General features: G+C 39.1%; 1 protein-coding gene and 3 long non-coding RNA genes across 4 annotated transcripts in view; 1 reads left to right on the plus strand and 3 right to left on the minus strand.

The window, feature by feature from the left end:
- LOC134670037 (uncharacterized) overlaps nt 1–20,494 on the minus strand; it is a 366,992-nt gene that overhangs the window by 157,395 nt on the left and 189,103 nt on the right. The gene's annotated exons all lie outside the window — the stretch shown is intronic.
- On the minus strand, nt 262–20,383 carry LOC134670024 (centrosomal protein of 131 kDa). Its single transcript, XM_063527693.1, has 16 exons — nt 20,170–20,383; nt 19,606–19,717; nt 17,026–19,051; nt 16,828–16,917; nt 16,487–16,616; nt 15,837–15,944; nt 14,295–14,453; nt 13,345–13,389; nt 12,918–13,123; nt 12,005–12,141; nt 11,262–11,350; nt 10,429–10,640; nt 9,643–9,755; nt 7,485–7,543; nt 6,782–6,924; nt 262–1,398 (listed from the first exon to the last, which is right to left on the minus strand). Exons 1-16 carry the CDS (start codon nt 20,302–20,304, stop codon nt 1,263–1,265), a joined length of 3,900 nt encoding a protein of 1,299 aa, XP_063383763.1. The 5' UTR covers nt 20,305–20,383; the 3' UTR covers nt 262–1,262.
- On the plus strand, nt 1,769–3,594 carry LOC134670036 (uncharacterized). The gene is made up of 2 exons (XR_010099004.1): nt 1,769–2,120; nt 2,218–3,594. It is a non-coding gene; the product is annotated as an uncharacterized LOC134670036 (long non-coding RNA).
- On the minus strand, nt 3,406–5,416 carry LOC134670035 (uncharacterized). The gene is made up of 3 exons (XR_010099003.1): nt 5,030–5,416; nt 4,404–4,532; nt 3,406–3,521 (listed from the first exon to the last, which is right to left on the minus strand). It is a non-coding gene; the product is annotated as an uncharacterized LOC134670035 (long non-coding RNA).

A 20,494-nucleotide genomic window follows, 5' to 3' on the forward strand; every position in this document is an offset into this window, starting at 1 on the left:
TTCTGTTGATATAGGGTCAAGAAAGCAGCGTGAAAGACAGAAATAGCAATATCATTGAGATTTTTTATCGGCCATTTGTTTCAACTAGGATAAGTTTTTAATTAATGTGTTAAACAGCTTTAAATTACCTATTTGGTATTCGTTTGTTGTATTATAGAAAGCTTTAAGCATTTACCTGTTGGTATTTGTTTTTATACAAAATATTAAATATTTCGTTTTATCATTCCTTGACTTTCATTCCGAAACGGAATAAAAAACACATTATATTACATAATTTTTATTGACAAGCACATCACATCTTTTGTATCCAATGTGAATTCAGAAACAATCAAAACCTTAACACTACGTAATAAGGTATATTTCTGTTAAAAATAATAAGAAAAAAGCCATAAAACACTCCGAACACAAAAACTGCGGTCGGATGTGAAGTGCTTGTGCAGTCGCCATCAGATATATGGGACCAATTAAGATGCTCACAAATATCTGAACACGCTTCTATTGTCAAGGAGTTAGAGTGCGAGTCCAGATATTTTTGAGCACCTCAGCCGCTCCGATATATCTGATAGCGATGCATAGAGCCGGTGCAACAAAAATACAATACGGATGAGCAGAAATGACAAACTTCATGTTTCTATCGAAATTTTTTTGTTGTTTCTACATAAGATAAATTTCATGTCTAGACATCTTGTAGAAATTATGATAGTATACAGTTAACATAATTAATAAATTAAATTACCTAATATATAATAAATACATGGACGGAAGAATAAAAGTAGTAAATAGTATATCTAGTCTAGTGTAAATTGCCATCACACGTGTTGAGATCATAAACATAGAATTAAGCCTAAGCGAAATTATACACTCAGTGAAAATACCAATTAACTCTGATGTCATACTGGTTTTTACATTTAGATTACTTTTTTAAATAGCAGGCACAAACTGAATTAAAGTAATTTTTCTTGCCAATTTTTTGAGAAAACAAAAATATTTGAGAAAGTACTTAAATTCTTTATAATTATTTCTACACAAGTGAACATTACATTACCTAAGACTTTTGCTGCTGACAGTACTTTGTCTTTTCGTAGCATAAATCCTGTCTCATACAATATTAAACCATAACTCCAGTCGATAAGAATCACTTTTATTTACGCTCTTTGCGTTGCTTTTGCATATTTCGCTGCAGTATGGTTTTTTTATCCGGTTTCATGGTCAATTTTATGCATTGTCACGCAATAATTAACTGTAATTCTGGGTAATGAGGTTCACTTTTGTTTGAGGAAATCCTTCCGCTGCTGCTGCAGTTTTTGCTCTAACATGGTTATCTTCTCCTGGTACTTGGCAGTTTCGCGCGTTAATGCCTGAATAGCGGAATCCTTTCGCGCTACAGCCACTTTTACCCTGAAAAAAAAGCCATGTGAAAATTGTTCAGAAAGAGCTCTTAGGGCCTCTTGCATCATTCACTAACCCGGGGCAAAATGAATAGATAGTATAGAGGGGTCCTGTCATAGTAAATTTTGTAGTCACAGTAAATTTACTGCCATCTATCGACACACGACTAAAACTCAAAACGAAAAAGTATAAAATTATCAAAAAAATTTATGTATATGGATAAATGACTTTATTATTTTTATATCATTTTGATCCATGTTTATTCACTAATATCCATGTGTTAAAATTGTTAAATATGAAACAAATACAAATACAAATAAATACAAATAATTTATTGAGAAAAGTATAGTACAATGATTGTTCTTAAAGACTACAGCCGTATTCATAAAAAATCCTTAAATGAGGAATGATCAGCTTATTAGCTAATCCGCTGTTTAGGCTTAATAAGCCGTTGATAAGAACCATGATTTATAAACGTTTATTAGGGGCTTCTTAACTAATAAGCAGATTAGACGCGTTATGTTGGCATCTTGGCGCATCATAGACTAAAATATGGCTGAACATTAAATTAAAAAAAAAGTTTGACAGCAGCACTAGCGGCCAATCGTAATATCATGAAGAAGTTGATTTACTATTTTGACTAATTTTCGGAATTATCTCTTATTAAAATAGCTTCTGTGCCACAAAAATAATTAAAGATTGCTGCATGGCCGGAAATTTTATAAAACTTGGTGAGTAACTACGTTTACAGACAAGTATCTTATACAGCAACAAGTAATAATATGAGTTCACTGCAATGTTGATATACCTATATCTTATTGCTTTTAGTTTCAATATTATGTGGAATGGAGTCGAAAGAAGTGGGGTTCTTTCAAACTAACCGAGAAGTGCATAATTAGCGAAGAGAAGAAGTCGAAGCCAGATACCGTACCAGACCCCACTCGCCTCCGCAAGAAGAACCATTGAATAATGGTTCATGAGTTCACACTAATTTATTCTGGTTGCGGCAGAAATTCACAACGGGTCAACAAAACGAAGTCCATTCAGACTCACTAAATCAGGTATGAACAATGTCCTATACTTTCTTGTTTACCTTACATACCTGCAGTGTTTAGAGTTAGACAAAGAAAAGTCTGCAGCGATTTTGATGATAACTCTAGGTACAGTTCAAATTTTGGGCATGACCATCTATTTATAATATATTATAGACATAGGTACGTAACATAAAATGTAGTATCTGAACATGTTAAGATTGACACTTGCATTGACGGCTTTGACATTATTTAAAGGTTATAACACTTATAAATTTGGTAAATTTATCCGTGCTTTGTGGAGCTTGGTGTATTTGTTTAAAATTATGCATAGGTACCTACCTATTATAGGTATTATATTTCTTAACCATACAATGGAACCAAATGATAATTATATGTACAAGTGATGTTTTATTGTAACAAGCCGTTGTGTCGCGAGTTTACTTCTTGTCATCGTGTCATTAGTAATAATTTTGTAATGGTATTTATTTTATGCATGGAACAATGCGATGGTTATTATACTCGATCACCTAGCCAACCTACTTACTACGAGGAAGGATGGTTCACAAATTAGGCAGTATTTAAATACCAGTGTACAGGTGTGTGTATAGATACTGTGTACCTGCTGATTAAAAATAAGATGTTTTCTGCGTACAGTTGGTTATAATTAAGTTGGCTAATCTATATCTCATCAGACAGTTTGGACATCTATTCCAGAGAGTTTGCAAGGTCAATGTACAATGATATCATATTATAGTACCTAATAGGTAATGAATAATAAATGAAGTCATATTGATCTCTGTCTATAGCTTAAAATGATACTTAGTTACCATAACTATATTGAATCATGTGACCCTAACTTAAGTACATCCATTATATCATAAGCTAAAAATTAAAGAAAATTGTTGAATACAAAAATACTTTTATTCAAATTATTGCATCTTTTCAGATCCAGAAAGTACCATCATTAGCCACTGTTATTGTTGAATAACTCCAGGCTTTGGAAGAAAAGCTGTGGCCTGTGAACAGCTGTGAATATTGGTCAGAGAAGTGTAACTGACTCCGTACACTGCAAGTCCCAGCAGGAAATCAGCAAGAAACCTAAAAGAAAAAAAACATCAAAATGAAAACCTAGCTTGATTTAGGTTGAAGTAATAAAATTGTTCTAATTTAATTGGTGTTTTATTTTACTAATTAAATATATTTTTTGACTTGTTAAGGTTTGTACAATTTTTATTAATGATGTACAGTCACCTGCAATAATATGTTACACAACAAAGGCCCATAAGAGCATTGCACATTTTTGCAGCCTTCGAAGAGTAACATATTATTGCAGGCGACTGTACCCATATTGAAATACTCAAAATTCCATTTTTCTAATTACAATGCAATGAAATCTTAAATGTATCTAGCAGTCTAATAGGGATGTTTCCTGTACTTAAAATAAATTATGTCACACCATACCATGTATAAAATAAAGCACCAGATTATTATTAGAAAATAAATTTTCATATAAATACCATAATAGCAAATCATTTTGAGAGTTCTAAAAAGGAAAGTAGGACCCTATTTTCCACATATTTATGATATTCATGTGTTTGCAATATTGTTCTGATGAAAGTGTACAATTTATATAAAGTAAAGTAGATATTCATAGGTAAGTTCATGCTATGTACCTAGTTCAAAGAAGTTCAAAAATAATATTGGTAATTAATGGTTCTTATGTAGAATAAAATTAAAAGGTATTTTTGAATACCAGACAATGACAAGGACAAGTTTAGTGCTGCCCATCTGATATTAAGCACTGCAGCCTACAGGCAACTAGCGGAGTTACAAATAGCCGACAGTGCATTTTTGGGAGCACTGGAAACCTTAGCGTCAAGAACAGGTAGGTATAGAATCCAACCTGGATGACTATACTGAATAATTAGTTGACATAAATGAAACTTTCATTCTATAAAGTTCAGCTTGCAATATTTTTACCTGGAGGCCAAATTGTTATGCTCAAAGCCAATATTGAGCAAACTGCCTATGCAATGACTGCATATACCCGTGACTTTTTCAGATTTTTCATCACTTTACCAGACTGACAAGAGTGCACACTTCTTTTACCTGTAAATAAGTTGATACTTTTAAGTAGTGCCTACTTACCTGTGATATTTTTTATTAAACACAGTCGGTTAAATATGTCTATAAAACAAGCTAACTTATGGTAAATATTATAATCTCATTAGGTATAATGGTTAGTTATTCAATTGCAAACTATGAACGAGATTGATGTACTCTTACAGGGTCTATAATATTATATAGGTAGGTATAATGTGCGCAAGAAATGCAATTAAATTTAAGTTTGCGAAATGCGAACACCCTGATCTTAAATTAAAAACAACGTTTCTGGCAAGTGGTAATAATGAATAACTAAAGGGTTTACGCACAAATATAAGTAAGTCCTCGCCGTGTCCGACGATGGCGACTCCTCCAAATATTTTTAATTAGGAACATGGAACGCTCTAATATTACTTGCCAAGCCAAACTTGGTTTCGAAAATGCGATTGTATGGCGAGCAATGAAGCTGGCCCGCATAGATTTAAGTGAATCTGGCGGTTTACCTATTTCTCCAAACGCCTAATAGCTGTGAGGGAGGAACTCGCTCCGTTTATGATGCATTTTTCCGACTACGCGATCATAGAATTCTGTTGCCTTCTTCGATATTTTGGTTAAACGAAAATCACCATACACAAAATCACATAAACAACTTATAAAAAGCGGGATATTTAGGTTTCGCGCCATTTTCGCACTATATCCAGGTATGTAATACGTAATTGCACATATTAAAGTTGTTTTCCATTCACATTTGGGATTTTAACCAAAACGTACTATTTGCTCTTGCTCTTGTCACTCTTGCCAAAATCAGCTGTTTCGTGACCGCCATCTTGTAAAATAGCAGATAATAAACAGATAAAGAAGGGTCCTCGGCTCCGTAACTTTCCGAGGATTTAATAAAGAGATGATCAACTGTTTAGCGCTAAAAAGTGTTTATGAATCACGTTTTGTGACATCCGGTTATCAGCAACTGATGATCAATGCTCTAACTGTTTATGAATACGGCTGTAAGAATTTACATAGAGACACGTGGTTTACAGATGCCTGAACTAGGATTCCCTGTGTTTCAGGCAGCGAAGGACAATATTAAATTTATTTATTTTTAATTATTCACTTAATTATGAACTATATTTATTACACAAAACAACTGAATATCACCTTAACAAAGAAGTAGGTTCTTAAGTACAAAAAACAGAATTAGGAAACGGTGTCGTCACGCCATCTAGCCGAGGATAGGCTAAAGGTGTGTGCGGCATTTTCTTTATTTCCGAGGCACGTTTTTTACAAAGTATTTATTCATCTTATACGAAGTTACATATGTCTTTTCCCGGGGTTAACGAGTTATACTTGGAGTTACCAATGGTTACCAGTACAATTTGACATTGGGTTAACGGTTTAACCGATTAAAACCGGGTTAGTGGGATAGTGCAAGTGGCGCTTATGGCCATTTGCACCATCCTACTAATCCGGGGTTAAGCGGTTAAACCGTTAACCTAGTGTCAAATTGTACTGGTAACCATGGTAAATCCAGTATTAACCGGTTAACCCCGGGTTAGTGGAATGGTGCAAGTGGCGCTTAGTGTGTTTGTTAGTTAGTGTGGGTCAAATCTTGGAAGCAAAATTTGACCCACTTCCCATTTTCCGATTGAGCTGAAATTTTGCATACATATGTAAATTGGATGACAATGCAATATTATGATGACATGGTGCTGATCTGATGATGAAGACAGGAGGTAGTCATAGAAACTCTATGATAAAACAAAGCAATCTAATTGTGTTTGGGGTTGTTAGAATTGTATCGATGAGTATTCGTTGCCTGTGAAAAGAAAAGTACAGTCAGCGATAAAAGCTAGTACCAAAAATCAAATTTTTGCCCAAAACTAAATTTTTAGGGTTCCGTATCCAAGGGTAAAAACGGGACCCTATTACTAAGACTCCGCTGTCCGTCCGTCTGTCTATCCGTCTGTCTGTCACCAGGCTGTATCTCATGAACCGTGATAGCTATAGTTGAAATTTTCACAGATGATGTATTTCTATTGCCGCTATAACAACAAATACTAAAAACAGAATTTAATAAATATTTAAGCGGGGCCTCCCAAACAACAAAGGTGTTTTTTTGCGTAATGGTACGGAACCCTTGGTGCGCGAGTCCAACTCGCACTTGGCCGGTTTTTATCCTACGGATGTATAAAATAAAATTGACCGATTAAATCTTATTATAAAACTTCTGGATTAAATCGAGAATGTATGACACGTACTTGGCATAAAGCTGGTGCATCTGTTCTTCGTGCGTTTTCTTCATATCTTCCATCTCTTTCTTCAGCGTATCGACGCGCTGCGCCCACGCATGCTCGCAGCTCGATCGGATTTGTTCGGCAGCCGCTTCGAGTTGAGTATTTTTCTATAATAAGGAAGGAATTTTATAAATAAGAGTAACTGTTCGAGTAATTCAGAAAACTTCAGAATTTTGGGTAATTTGGACTATTTATAAATAAGTATCTCCTCTCTTCTTCTTCTTCCTCGCGTTATCCCGGCATTTAGCCACGGCACATGGGAGCCTCGGGTCCGCTTGACAACTAATCCCAAGGATTGACGTAGGCACTAGTTTTTACGAAAGCGACTGCCATCTGACCTTCCAACCCAGAGGGGAAACTAGGTCTTATTGGGATTAGTCCGGTTTCCTCACGATGTTTTCCTTCACCGAAAAGCGACTGGTAAATATCAAATGATATTTCGTACATAAGTTCCAAAAACTCATTGGTACGAGCCGGGGTTTGAACCCGCGACCTCCGGATTGCAAGTCGCACGCTCTTACCGCTAGGCCACCAGCGCTTCCTACACAACAATTTATAAGTATGTATACTAGTTATCGCGAATGTAAAAAAAAAACAAATATAGTCGCCTCAAATTTGGCAGCTGGAGTAAATGGCGCTGTACTTTTAGTAACCTCAAAATAATTACCTCAGTAAGAATTTTATTTCTAGTTTCCAGCTGAGTTATTGTGATTTCTAATTCAGCACCTGAAAAAAAATAAAAAATTAAATAAATAGACATATACGGTATCAGCTCTTTTCTAAAATGATTTAAGACATTTTTGGCATAAAATTGATTTTTTTTGGCATAATACGTGTTTTTAAAATTTTTACATATTTTAATAGTTATGTATGTATAGACGTTGTCGGTGGCTTTGTTGTGTTCGTCAATGGTGCAGCGAACGCCACGTAAGGCCTCAGGTATCAGAGGGCCTACCGCGAACAACGTTCGACGTGTTGCCTCCCTGTCACAGTTACGTACGCGTTTACAAATGCGACAGAGAGGCAACACGTCGACCGTGGTTCGCGGTAGGCCCTCAGGTATAAATCAAGAGCTTACACCGATCCTCCGCCTGTCGCACGCGCGCCGCGGCGTCCTGGTACCGGCGCAGCGTCGCCTGCTCCGTCTCCCCTAGCTCGCGGAGCTCGCATTCGTACTGTTCTTCGTTCCTATATAACGTGAGAACATGACGCTGCCCGCAGCGTACAGCGTCAGCAGTATATCAAGGGCTTACACCGATCCTCCGCCTGTCGCACGCGCGCCGCGGCGTCCTGGTACCGGCGCAGCGTCGCCTGCTCCGTCTCCCCTAGCTCGCGGAGCTCGCATTCGTACTGTTCTTCGTTCCTATATAACGTGAGAACATGACGCTGCCCGCAGCGTACAGCGTCAGCAGTATATCAAGGGCTTACACCGATCCTCCGCCTGTCGCACGCGCGCCGCGGCGTCCTGGTACCGGCGCAGCGTCGCCTGCTCCGTCTCCCCTAGCTCGCGGAGCTCGCATTCGTACTGTTCTTCGTTCCTATATAACGTGAGAACATGACGCTGCCCGCAGCGTACAGCGTCAGCAGTATATCAAGGGCTTACACCGATCCTCCGCCTGTCGCACGCGCGCCGCGGCGTCCTGGTACCGGCGCAGCGTCGCCTGCTCCGTCTCCCCTAGCTCGCGGAGCTCGCATTCGTACTGTTCTTCGTTCCTATATAACGTGAGAACATGACGCTGCCCGCAGCGTACAGCGTCAGCAGTATATCAAGGGCTTACACCGATCCTCCGCCTGTCGCACGCGCGCCGCGGCGTCCTGGTACCGGCGCAGCGTCGCCTGCTCCGTCTCCCCTAGCTCGCGGAGCTCGCATTCGTACTGTTCTTCGTTCCTATATAACGTGAGAACATGACGCTGCCCGCAGCGTACAGCGTCAGCAGTATATCAAGGGCTTACACCGATCCTCCGCCTGTCGCACGCGCGCCGCGGCGTCCTGGTACCGGCGCAGCGTCGCCTGCTCCGTCTCCCCTAGCTCGCGGAGCTCGCATTCGTACTGTTCTTCGTTCCTATATAACGTGAGAACATGACGCTGCCCGCAGCGTACAGCGTCAGCAGTATATCAAGGGCTTACACCGATCCTCCGCCTGTCGCACGCGCGCCGCGGCGTCCTGGTACCGGCGCAGCGTCGCTTGCTCCGTCTCCGCTAGCTCGCGGAGCTCGCATTCGTACTGTTCTTGTTCCTATATAACGTGAGAACATGACGCTGCCCGCAGCGTACAGCGTCAGCAGTATATCAAGGGCTTACACCGATCCTCCGCGTGTCGCACGCGCGCCGCGGCGTCCTGGTACCGGCGCAGCGTCGCTTGCTCCGTCTCCGCTAGCTCACGGAGCTCGCATTCGTACTGTTCTTGTTTCTATATAACGTGAGAACATGATGCTGCACGCAGCGTACAGCGTCAGCAGTATATCAAGGGCTTACACCGATCCTCCGCGTGTCGCACGCGCGCCGCGGCGTCCTGGTACCGGCGCAGCGTCGCTTGCTCCGTCTCCGCTAGCTCGCGGAGCTCGCATTCGTAATGTTCTTTATTCTTATATAACGTGAGAACATGACGCTGCCCGCAGCGTACAGCGTCAGCAGTATATCAAGGGCTTACACCGATCCTCCGCGTGTCGCACGCGCGCCGCGGCGTCCTGGTACCGGCGCAGCGTCGCTTGCTCCGTCTCCGCTAGCTCACGGAGCTCGCATTCGTACTGTTCTTGTTCCTATATAACGTGAGAACATGACGCTGCCCGCAGCGTACAGCGTCAGCAGTATATCAAGGGCTTACACCGATCCTCCGCGTGTCGCACGCGCGCCGCGGCGTCCTGGTACCGGCGCAGCGTCGCTTGCTCCGTCTCCGCTAGCTCGCGGAGCTCGCATTCGTACTGTTCTTTATTCCTCCTGTGAAAGAATGAAAGAAGAATATAGTAAAACTTTGCACTTTATGCTGAACTTCGTGTGCCTGTTTATATTTACATTTCAAATTAACCCTTGATATCCTTGTCTCGCTTGCATCACTCCTACGCGGCTATCTCCGTCTCATTTTTACCTAACGGGGTTGGCCGATCAAAGTATTTAGCAGATAGTCAATCCCTAGAATCGTGTAATTTTTTTGTTTTTTTTAATGCCCTAGATGCCAGCCCTATAAGCCAAATCTCATAGAAAAAGGGGCAAGCTATGATGGCGCTATCTATACAAACCTTTGACAGTTGCAAATCCCATAGCCTCCTGCAGCTATCTACGGCCCGCCTTAACTTCTTCCTCTATCGCTATCTCCCGGTCTCGCTCGCACTAGTACTAAACTACTATCTGTCTCTTTCTTACTTACCTAATGACGTGCTGCTCCCTGCGAGCCGCCTGAGCTTCTTCCTCCATATCCTCTATAGCACGCTCTATCTCCCTGTCTCGCTCGCACTAGTACTAAACTACTATCTCTGTTTCTTTCTTACTTACCTAATGGCCTGCTGCTCCCTGCGAGCCGCCTGAGCTTCTTCCTCTATCTCCTCTATAGCACGCTCTATCTCTCTGTCTCGCTCGCACTAGTACTAAACTACTATCTCTGTCTCATTCTTACCTAATAGCCTCCTGCAGCTCTCTACGCCCCGCCTGTGCTTCTTCCTCCATCCTCTCAATAGCGCGCTCGATCTCCCTGTCTCGCTCGCGCCGGTGCTGTGCTGCTATCTCCGTCACTTTCTTCTTGAGCGCCAACTGCTGTTCGGCTTCGAACTCTCTCTTGTGCTGTTCGAATTCTTGTTCTAATTCTTCTCTGTCTAGTTTCATTTCTTCCTAAAAATCAAAGTATTTTAAATTGTAATGGCATTTATTACAAGTAGAGTAGACATTATAAAATAAACTAAAATATATCTAAATTAAACTGTAGGCTACAAAATATTGTAATTGTAATGTATAGAGTTTAAATAGAAACGAAACCATAGAGAAATATAGTAAGACTAAAGTGCTCACTCCATACATCAGTTTTGGTAGCAAAAATATTAGTATTTTCATAGTCGACATCTAGCATCGAGTAGCGGATGTCTCTCGAGTGGCGACCCACGAAAATTGTATTGAACAACAATTTACAACTCATATTAGAAGCAGAAGGAGTTGAAAATAGAGTTACGGTTAATCCGTTTATAATATTAGCTGAAAATTGTTGAGCATTAGACTTTTCGGTCGCCGCTACATCTATTGTCAAGTAGCAGTACTGATAATTCCGCTACTCGATACTAGATGTCGACTATGGAAATACTAATAGTTCTGGTACCAAAACTGATGTATGGAGTGAGCACTCTTGTCTGTATGGAGTGAGCACTATGACGAAACCAAACCAAAGCCGTGACGAGTGGCGGAAGACAAGGGTGACCTTTGCCCAGCAGTTGAACACAATATAGACTTAAAAAAACCAACCTGCATTTTCTCTCTTTCTCTCGCTATCTCTTGTTCCATTTGTCGTTTCTTTTCTTCAAGCAACCTTTCTTGCTCTTCTTTCCATTTCTCTGAAGTAAATCATATGCGAAATGTTTATGTATATTATTAGAATATGCATACACTTATACCCAGTAAGGGCATATAATTGTATGATGATACAGATATTTGTTCCTGAGTCATGGGTGTTTTCTATGTATTTAAGTATTTGTATATTATATACCTATATCGTTGTCTGAGTACCCATAACACAAGCCTTCTTGAGCTTACTGTGGGACTTAGTCAATCTGTGTAAGAATGTCCTATAATATTTATTTATTTATTTACTTATACGTAATGTATTTTCCTACTTTCCTAAAAAAAAACATTGTAAACTAGGCCGCATATTTGAGCAACAGGTCCTTAAAACTGGACCCTAAGGGTCGTCCATTCGTCCATTAATCACATCACACAAAATTTCGTTTTTTTTTGACCCAATTGTCACACTTTTTCGAAAAAGATAGGTCGTTAATACGTAATGTCACACTTGGCATGATTCCCCCCTGTTGCTGTGACGTAATATGTGGATGCACCCTTAAAATGGTCACGTCTGTGCATTTTCAGAGGAATTTTCTTCCACGGACACTCCGGTTATACCCCCGAGTCCATACGCTGCCATAGCCGCTTACCATCAGGCGGATTTCATGCTCATTTTCCACCAAAAATTACATACATTTTGAACTCACCAAAAGTTTCCTTCTGTTGCTTCTCTCTCTCGCTCAGGCCGGAAGCGACGCGTTCGTTCTCAGCGCGCATTTCTGCTACCAACCGGGTTCTTTGCTCCTGGTATGTCAGCTCTAGTTCGAGAATCTGCTTCTCAAGTCTGAAAATAAAATTACAGTCAGCAGCAATAGTTGCTAAGCGGGCGAGGTGTTCAAAATGATCTTGACGCCACTTTATTGCTAAGAGAATAAGAGGGCGTCAAGATAATTTTGAACACCTCGCCCGCTTAGCAACTTCTGCTGCTGACTGTACTAAATGAGAATAATTAATGAAAGGTCCTTTGTCTATGTCGATCGTTTTCTAGGTTTTTCATAGATGAACAATCCCAAATTATTTACACAACCACTAATCTTGGGAAAACCATTTTTGCAAAACAAGTATTAGAAATAAAAACAAAAACTATATCATTTTAATAATAAACAACATACATAATATATGTAGGTATATTGACAAAACCAATCTTCCTAATATATGGCAAATAAATGTTAGCGCGTATTACGATTTGTTCCAGACGGACCAGCGCCATCTACCGGGGTTATGGGTAAACCAATTCCGCTAAGCGTTTTGTTTTGCGCTGATTTCTGTAGTACCTGGAATAACTGGCGTGGATCTTTAGATCCGCTATCTCTTTCTGTCTACTAACACTAACACCTAACACCTAGACGTAAGATAGAGACAACATTACCTAGAGCTGGCCAACTGTCGCTCCTTCACTAGAGCAGTTTCCCTCTCCCCCTCGAGCTCTCTCCGTTGGGCCTCTAACTCTTGAGCATGTTTGGCTTGTGCGCCCTCTAACTGCTCTGCGTAGACCTTTAGATCCGCTGTCTCTTTCTAACTGTCTACTAGCGCCTAGACGTAAGATAGAGACAACAATACCTGGAGCTGGCAAGTTGTCGTTCCTTCACTAGAGCAGCTTCCCTCTCCCCCTCGAGCTCTCTCCGTTGCGCCTCTAACTCCTGAGCATGTTTGGCTTGTGCGCGACCTAGTTGCTCTGCGTGGTGCATTTTTAGATCGGCTATCTCTTTCTGTTGCCGTTCTGCCATCTCGCGGAGCTCGCCTTCTAGGCCTTTAACTGTTAGTTCCTAGAATTTAAAAAAAAAGAATACTAAATACAATATAAAAGCGCATCAAAGAGTGGGATAGCAATACTCTAATAATGCCTACTATAGAGCACACCCGCGCAGAGCGACACCCGAAATCTGTCAAAACCATAATTCCGTGCAAATGCAATTTTTGAAAATCATCATTGGAAACGTTATTAATTATTTTTATTATTTACATTAATGGAAATAGATCTAAATACCTTAATTTTCTCTGCCTTTTGTCTGACCCAACGTTGCCTCGCTACCTGCAAATTAAAATATAATTGATAACACTCTATTCTAGATAAGAACTTACTTGCACTTACACTAATAGACGCACTTCTTAAACTTTTGAGCCACAACAGCCTGTATTACATGATACAATAACATCACCCACTGTCGTGTCGCAACCATCTTGGTCTGACAACCTTACTTGTCTGACAACCCTACTTGTCCGACAAACTTACTTGTCCGACAACCTTACTTGTCCGACAACCTTACTTGTCCGACAAATCTTAAAGATGTGGGTTTCTCAATTCTAGTTTAAAGAGATCTTCTAGAGCTTGAGCGCTCGTCTACTAACAGCTAGATTCTGTGCAAGGTGTTCTAACTATATATGGGCTAGAGGCCTTTTAAGGGGCATAGTGGTGTCAGAAATTGTGCCAAATTGAACCATATCACATATAAATAAAGTTCATATCCCTTCTCATCTGCTGAGCCGCCGCCATTTTATCGTGTTGATTCCGGAGTCCCAGCTTGTAACGATTTTCCAGAGCTTGAGCGGAGCGTTTCCAGCGTTCTTCGAGCGAGCGCCTTTCGTCTACTAACTGTTTGACTCTGTGGTTTAGAGCCTTTGAACTAGTTATATATAGAGTCCCTATTTTTGAGAAGAAAGGGTCTATATATTCCCTCTGCCATAAAAAATAATAATGCTTAAGTCACCTGTTGTGCAGCAGCCATTTTGTCGTATTGATTCCGGATTTCCAGCTTGTAACGATCTTCCAGAGCTTGAGCGGAGCGTTTCCAGCGCTCTTCGAGCGAGCGCCGTTCGTCCACTAACTGTTTGACTCTGTGGTTTAGAGCCTTTGAACTAGTTATATGTAGACTCCCTATTTTTGAGAAAAAAGTGTCTATATATTCCCTCTGCCATAAAAAAAAATGTTTAAATCACCTGTTGTGCAGCAGCCATTTTGTCGTGTTGATTCCGGAGTTCCAGCTTGTAACGATCTTCCAGAGCTTGTGCCGAGCGCTTCCAGCGCTCTTCGAGCGATCGCCGCTCGTCTACTAACTGCTCGATACGATGGTTGAGGGTCTTCTTGTCGTTTATTAGCTGAAATAAATACAATCAGAATATAATTATGTATGTATGTATGTATGTATTTACTTTATTGTACATAGAAATATAAACACGAGAAACACAGTTACAGAGTCAATTAAATACAACAAAGGCGAACTTATCCCTGAATGGGATCTCTTCCAGTTAACCTTTGAGGAAATGAGTAGAACAGAAGTAACGATGAATGACAAACAAAGCAAAAGTGTACAATCCCTAAAATAAATAAAATGCACGTTTTGAATACACATTACTCCAAATATACATAAATAGAAATATAACAATACAAGAGTACATATACATATAATATATATAGGTATAAATAAAAATAAATAAATACTCAACATATAATATAAATAGATATATAGATATTATTTCGAACCAGAAAAGTAAAGGAAATGAAAGAAATAGGTACTTAATCGGGAAAAACAGAATTATCTAAGTATCGGAAAGCCACAATTTTCTAAGCCTCTCCTTGAGTGATACTACAGATTGGGATTGCCTCACGGACACCGGAATCTCGTTCCATAACTTAGCGGCGTGGACAGTAAAGGATTTTTTGTAAGTGCGCGTCTTATTGGATGGAATTGCGAGTGAAAGATTGGTGCTTGATCGAAGACGGTGACCACTGCCAGCAGCTAAAAAACTAAATCTTTCGGAGAGGTAAGGTGGCGCAGCAGGATTGAATAAAACATTGAAAAGCAATGACAGGATATGCATATCTCGACGACGACGAATCGGAAGCCAGCCAAGCTGAGATCGGAACTGGGAAACATGATCAAACTTACGCAGACCGAAAATGTATCGAATACAGATATTTTGCAGTCGCTCGAGTTTATCCTGTCCTATAATATATAATTATATTGTCCTGACTCATATTATACACGGTGTAACATGAGGAAACCGAATAATTTTAACCACGCATTTCTGAGGTCAAAAAAAGGAAAAAATCTAATATGAACTTAGGTCAATTTCACCAAAAAAAAATTTTTAGTTTCGTTTTTTTCAATTTTTGAATGTATTTGTAAATAAAAATATATGTTATTGGTAAACTTGTCACTTAAAATTGATTTTCACATTCTTTTTTTCGTAAAACCTACTTTTTGCAAAGTGTTACTTGTCACTATTTTGACATCTATCAATAAGGATAATTAGACTACGTCCCATAGCAGCAACATCACCATCAAAAAGGCCTTTTACACTATGTAACAATAAAAACTGTTTTTTTTTTTAATTAATATTATCTCTGAAACTAGGCGAATGCCAAAAAAGTTTATAGGACATTTTTGTCTCTAAATATGATCAGGAATACGCTGTTAAAATTATTCGGTTTTCTCATGTTACACCATGTATACAGTTTTTCTAAGCTTCAGAACTTACTTGGTCAATGAAAGCTTGGTGCCTTTTAATAGCCTCCTCGCATTCCGCCTTCACTCTGCTGATGTTACGGAGCGACTGTTTCTCCAAATTGCTCACTTTGTTGATCATCTGAAATAAAGAGCAAATGGGAAGTTTATCCAGAAAGACCTATGTGGCATGCAAGCGGCTGAATGGCGTCAGATCGCACAGGAAAGGAACGAATGGCGCAATCTAGTGTCGGAGGCCAAGATCCACTTCGGGTCGCTGAGCCAGCGAAGTGAGTGTGAGTGTGAGTGTGTGTGTGTGTGTGTGTGTGTGTGTGTATGTGTGTGTGTGTGTGTGTGTGTGTGTGTGTATGTGTGTGTGTGTGTGTGTGTGTGTGTGGGAAGTTTATCCTTACATAATGCTTTCAAACAAATTGTTTTCGTGCATATCATTTTCAACCTTTTACCTACGCCTGTCCGATTTCTAAGATCAAGTTCGCCATAGATTTACTATGGCGCACTTGATCTTAGAAAAGTGACAGACTAATACATCATTAATTAATTACACACGGTATTAATTCTGCGGTAACTCTGGTTGTCAAGTTATACACGGTCCCGATGAGTGTTATCTTCTTCAATGGATTTTTTTCTATAAATAAGTAAACCAAGCAAGATGCCAAGAAGTACCTGTTCCTTGTGATTGGTCAAGCTCTCTTGCAGTAGGGCAATGCAGCACGAACGCTCCTCGAGTTGCAGCGAAGCCGTTACTAGTCTTTGGGCTATTTCGGTGTGAGGCAGCTTTAGTAGGGCCTCCAATCTAGAACACCAGGCAGCCTTATTAAATTTACAATATCTGGGAGACCGAACAGAGCTCGGAAAACATATATAAACTCGAATATGCGTGTTTTTCCAGTGATATTTTTCCTAGATCGATTTTTCTGCCCCGAAAAACCCCATACAGCAAATTTCATCGAAAATTTAAATCAATTTGGTGAACATTATACCTACATAGAAAATTAGGTACTTACTTGGGAATAGTCTGAGGAGTAGAGCTGGTCACAACAGACAGAGCATCATTGGCGCTCTGTTCAACTTTTTCCAAAAACTCGAATATTTCCCTGCAAAATTTCCCAAATCAGTAAACCCTACCTCTACTGTAAATATGATGGGACTGCATATATTAATGTACAATCTTATCAACACTCATTAGGCTAATATGCACTCACATAAAATTATCCTTAGGCGTAACTTCTCTTTCTTCCTTGACTTCGTTCTGTTGAGTTTCCACAACGTTGGAACTAGCAACAGATGTCACTGGATTCTCTCCGAAACTTTCAATGTCTTTCAACATTGAATAAATATCCAAAACAGTTGAATTTGAAGTCAACTCTTTTGGTTTCACTGATTCTTGATTTACGTGTGGAGTTGGTTCAGATTCTTTAATTTCTTGAATGTGAACCGTCTGTTCAATTGGTTTAGGTTCATTTTCACTTTTATCTTCTGAGATCGGAGATGGGTCTACATCTTCGAACTGAAGAGCACTAGGTGAAGGCGCAGAAAGAGACATCCAAGAATCTATGTCCTTGTCATTATTGACTCCCTCTATTCTGGCACTCATAGGGGTTCTAATCGTGAACATATTCCTTTGGGTCAAATTTCTTGCCACTGGTGTACTGCGTTTCTCTGTTGTATTATTCCAGTTATGCTTTGCTTCAATATTCTCAAATTTCTTTAAATTTTTAGCAAATTCTTTTGTATTCCCACCCTTTACTTTTAAATAATTCTGTATCAGTTCTTTAGTTGTTAATTTGGACACGTTTCTCTTTCTAATATCTAGATTATTACTGTTACTGACGTCATCATCTTTCGCATTAGAATTAGTGTTTTTTTGTTCGGGAAGGTTTGAATGCTGCTCAAACATTTTGTCAATATTCAATGGAGTTGGAGAAATAGCATCAGTTTTCATATCTTTTATAGTAAGTTCATGTAAGTTGTTAATAGCTTCCAATTCCTTCTTGTAATCTTCAATAACTTTGGAGGTGTACGCTTTAGTTGTACTGTTAAGGAGATATGTAGGATATTCCAAATTTTCTTTTTTTTCTGTTTTAGCAATTTCTTTAGTATCACTGCTTCCATCAGGAATTGAGAATGTGTGTTTTGCAGGTTGGATTGGAGAATTAGTAGGAGGCACAGCTATATGCCCTTCTTTCTTTAAGAAAAAGTCTTTATACAGCAATCTGCTATGATTTAAAGGTTCACTCCATGCTTTGGGACATTTTTTATTGCTCGCCGTAGAAATACTATCGAGACTTTTAGGTTGATCAGAAATCTTATTATCAGAGTTAGATTTCCTCAAAATCGAAGTGGTTAGCGAGTATCCTTGCTTGTAGCTTTTCTCATCATTAGCGCTGCTAGGGTAGCCTGAATCTTTTGATGAGGAATCAGTATTAACTATCGTGCTAGACAACTTGGACTTATGATTGTCAACTGAACATGAACGAAAATCATCATAGAAACTATTGTAAGTCCGAGCTTCAGCTATGTAATCAGACGCTTTAGGATACTCTTCTTTTTCATTAACATCATAAGTATTTCTGCCAGTTAGATCACCTTCTGTGTCGTCCGCGTCTTTATTTTCTAAAGAATTTTCTGGAGACAAACTTAGAAGGTTATTAGATGGCACACTGTCCAAATCTTGCGTAGATTCCTCTTCAACTAAAGACAACTGTTGCTTAGTTTGCATGAGGCGTCTAGAATATACATCGATGGCGTTTTCTATGTCTTGTTTCTCTCCAAATGAAACCCTACCCGCTAAAGGATTATGCGCGTCAGGTTCCAGTGGAACAAAATAAGATTCATAAGCGCTAGTTTTAAATGTAGGTGACAAGCATCTATTGTTACCATCTCTGCTTTTAGATGGTGATTGTGGTCGTTTCTCAATTATTTTAACTTCTAACCCATAGTTATTTGTTTTATCTTCATTTGCAGGAGCATCCATCGTTCTGCGGCTTTTTCTGGCTATGTTTCGATATTTAAGAAATCTTTGGTTGTTGTTTTTAGCCTTAGGGTTGGGGCTAAGTTGTGCTTTGGCTTTGATTTTCGTTCCTAGACTAATAAAAGTGTCTTCAGACCCATAGTCTGAGGCATTGCTGCATAAGTCTTTGTCTTTTCTTGCATAATGCTTGTTGTTTATTTTGGTGTCTCCAAGTAAGTGGGCTGTAGGCGGTAATACTTTTATTGTGGCAAGTGAGCCTGCAAATGAGTACTACTTAGTAAATATAATGTACATAATAATATTGTCATACAAATTCTATAGGGCAAACTATAGCTAATTTGGGTTAAGTATTTCGTCACTACTTTAAAAAAAACTCGTATATTATTCTGCCAATAAAAATGTGGTAACTATGTATGGGATGCATACAGAGTTACTGCGTTTCAAGTTTGAGTAGCAGTTTGAGATACGAGACTTTTTCAAAGTAGTGACAATTTTTTTCTTTAAAAGTAGAAAAGAGAAATTTCCCGGAAACTTGGGGTATCTGGTCTCCAAGCAGGGTCATATTTTGCCCAAAGGTTTAGTTTAGCCATACAGCGAGGAAATGCGGCTAGGTTTCGTCGGAAATTGAAATATTTTAAATAATCCTTGAAGTCAATAACAATTTAAGGATAAATATGCCCTCTGTATAAACACACTTATAGGTATTTTAATTTTTAACAAGCAACCAACGTCTGCAAACAACCCAAGACAGTAATTTTGCCAGTTTAAAATTTATTGTAAGCTTAATTATAGGTATGTATGAATTTCTCACTGTTATATGAGTCGTGGAGCTCAGCACTGAATGTTTTGAAGAAAGTCTTGGTAGATGGCACTCTCTCTTTTGCATCTGCAGAAAATGGCCGCTTGTAACTGTCTTGGATATCCTAAAACAAAGAAGTGAGTAAAATATTATTGTACAAAAAGAAACATAAAACAGGAAAAACAAAAAACATCATGAGTACAAAGGTACATAGTATAAGGTATATTAATTTAAGTTAAGAGATATAAGAACTACGAGATTATTATTCGTAATTAAAAATAACTAATTAACATATTAACTGCGGGATTGGGGAAGGACCTACTGCATAATATACTTAATTATGAGTTACACCTTGCCACAAGGAAGGTGTTAAATGTTTTATGAAGGTACTAACGGAAACTCTTCTTACAAGTAAAATACTTCACAATACAAAAAACGCACTATTAGAAACCATTTTGTTTTTTGTATGTTAAAAACAACAGGTCTAACAGGTCGTCATGCACTATGACGTTGTCAAAATTCTTTCAAACTACTTGTCTTGGGTGACTGAAGACTAAACAAAAGATTAATTCGTACCGGCGTAAAACAAGAATTTTGAAGCGCAGATCTAGGCCTATTCCGTATGTTTTTCCTGTCGTCTTTCTTCTTACTTCTGTACGATAAATTCACCGGCGAGCCCAACAACCGTAGATTCGCGTTTTCTTTAGACATTTCACACACATAACACACAAATTATTTAAAGTTTTCCTCCTATTCAAGCAGACTCGTATAGATTTTCAACTTGTTGACGTTTAATTTGTTTTTATTGTCATGACATTCGTTGCTAAGCAACGGGGTCCTATTCTCAGAAAAATGCATACAGGTTTATGTTTAAAAAAAAGTTAAAATCTACAATATTAGC

This window comes from Cydia fagiglandana, chromosome 13 (genome assembly GCF_963556715.1).
Source record: "Cydia fagiglandana chromosome 13, ilCydFagi1.1, whole genome shotgun sequence".
In the NCBI taxonomy this organism is placed as follows: Eukaryota; Metazoa; Arthropoda; class Insecta; order Lepidoptera; family Tortricidae; genus Cydia; species Cydia fagiglandana.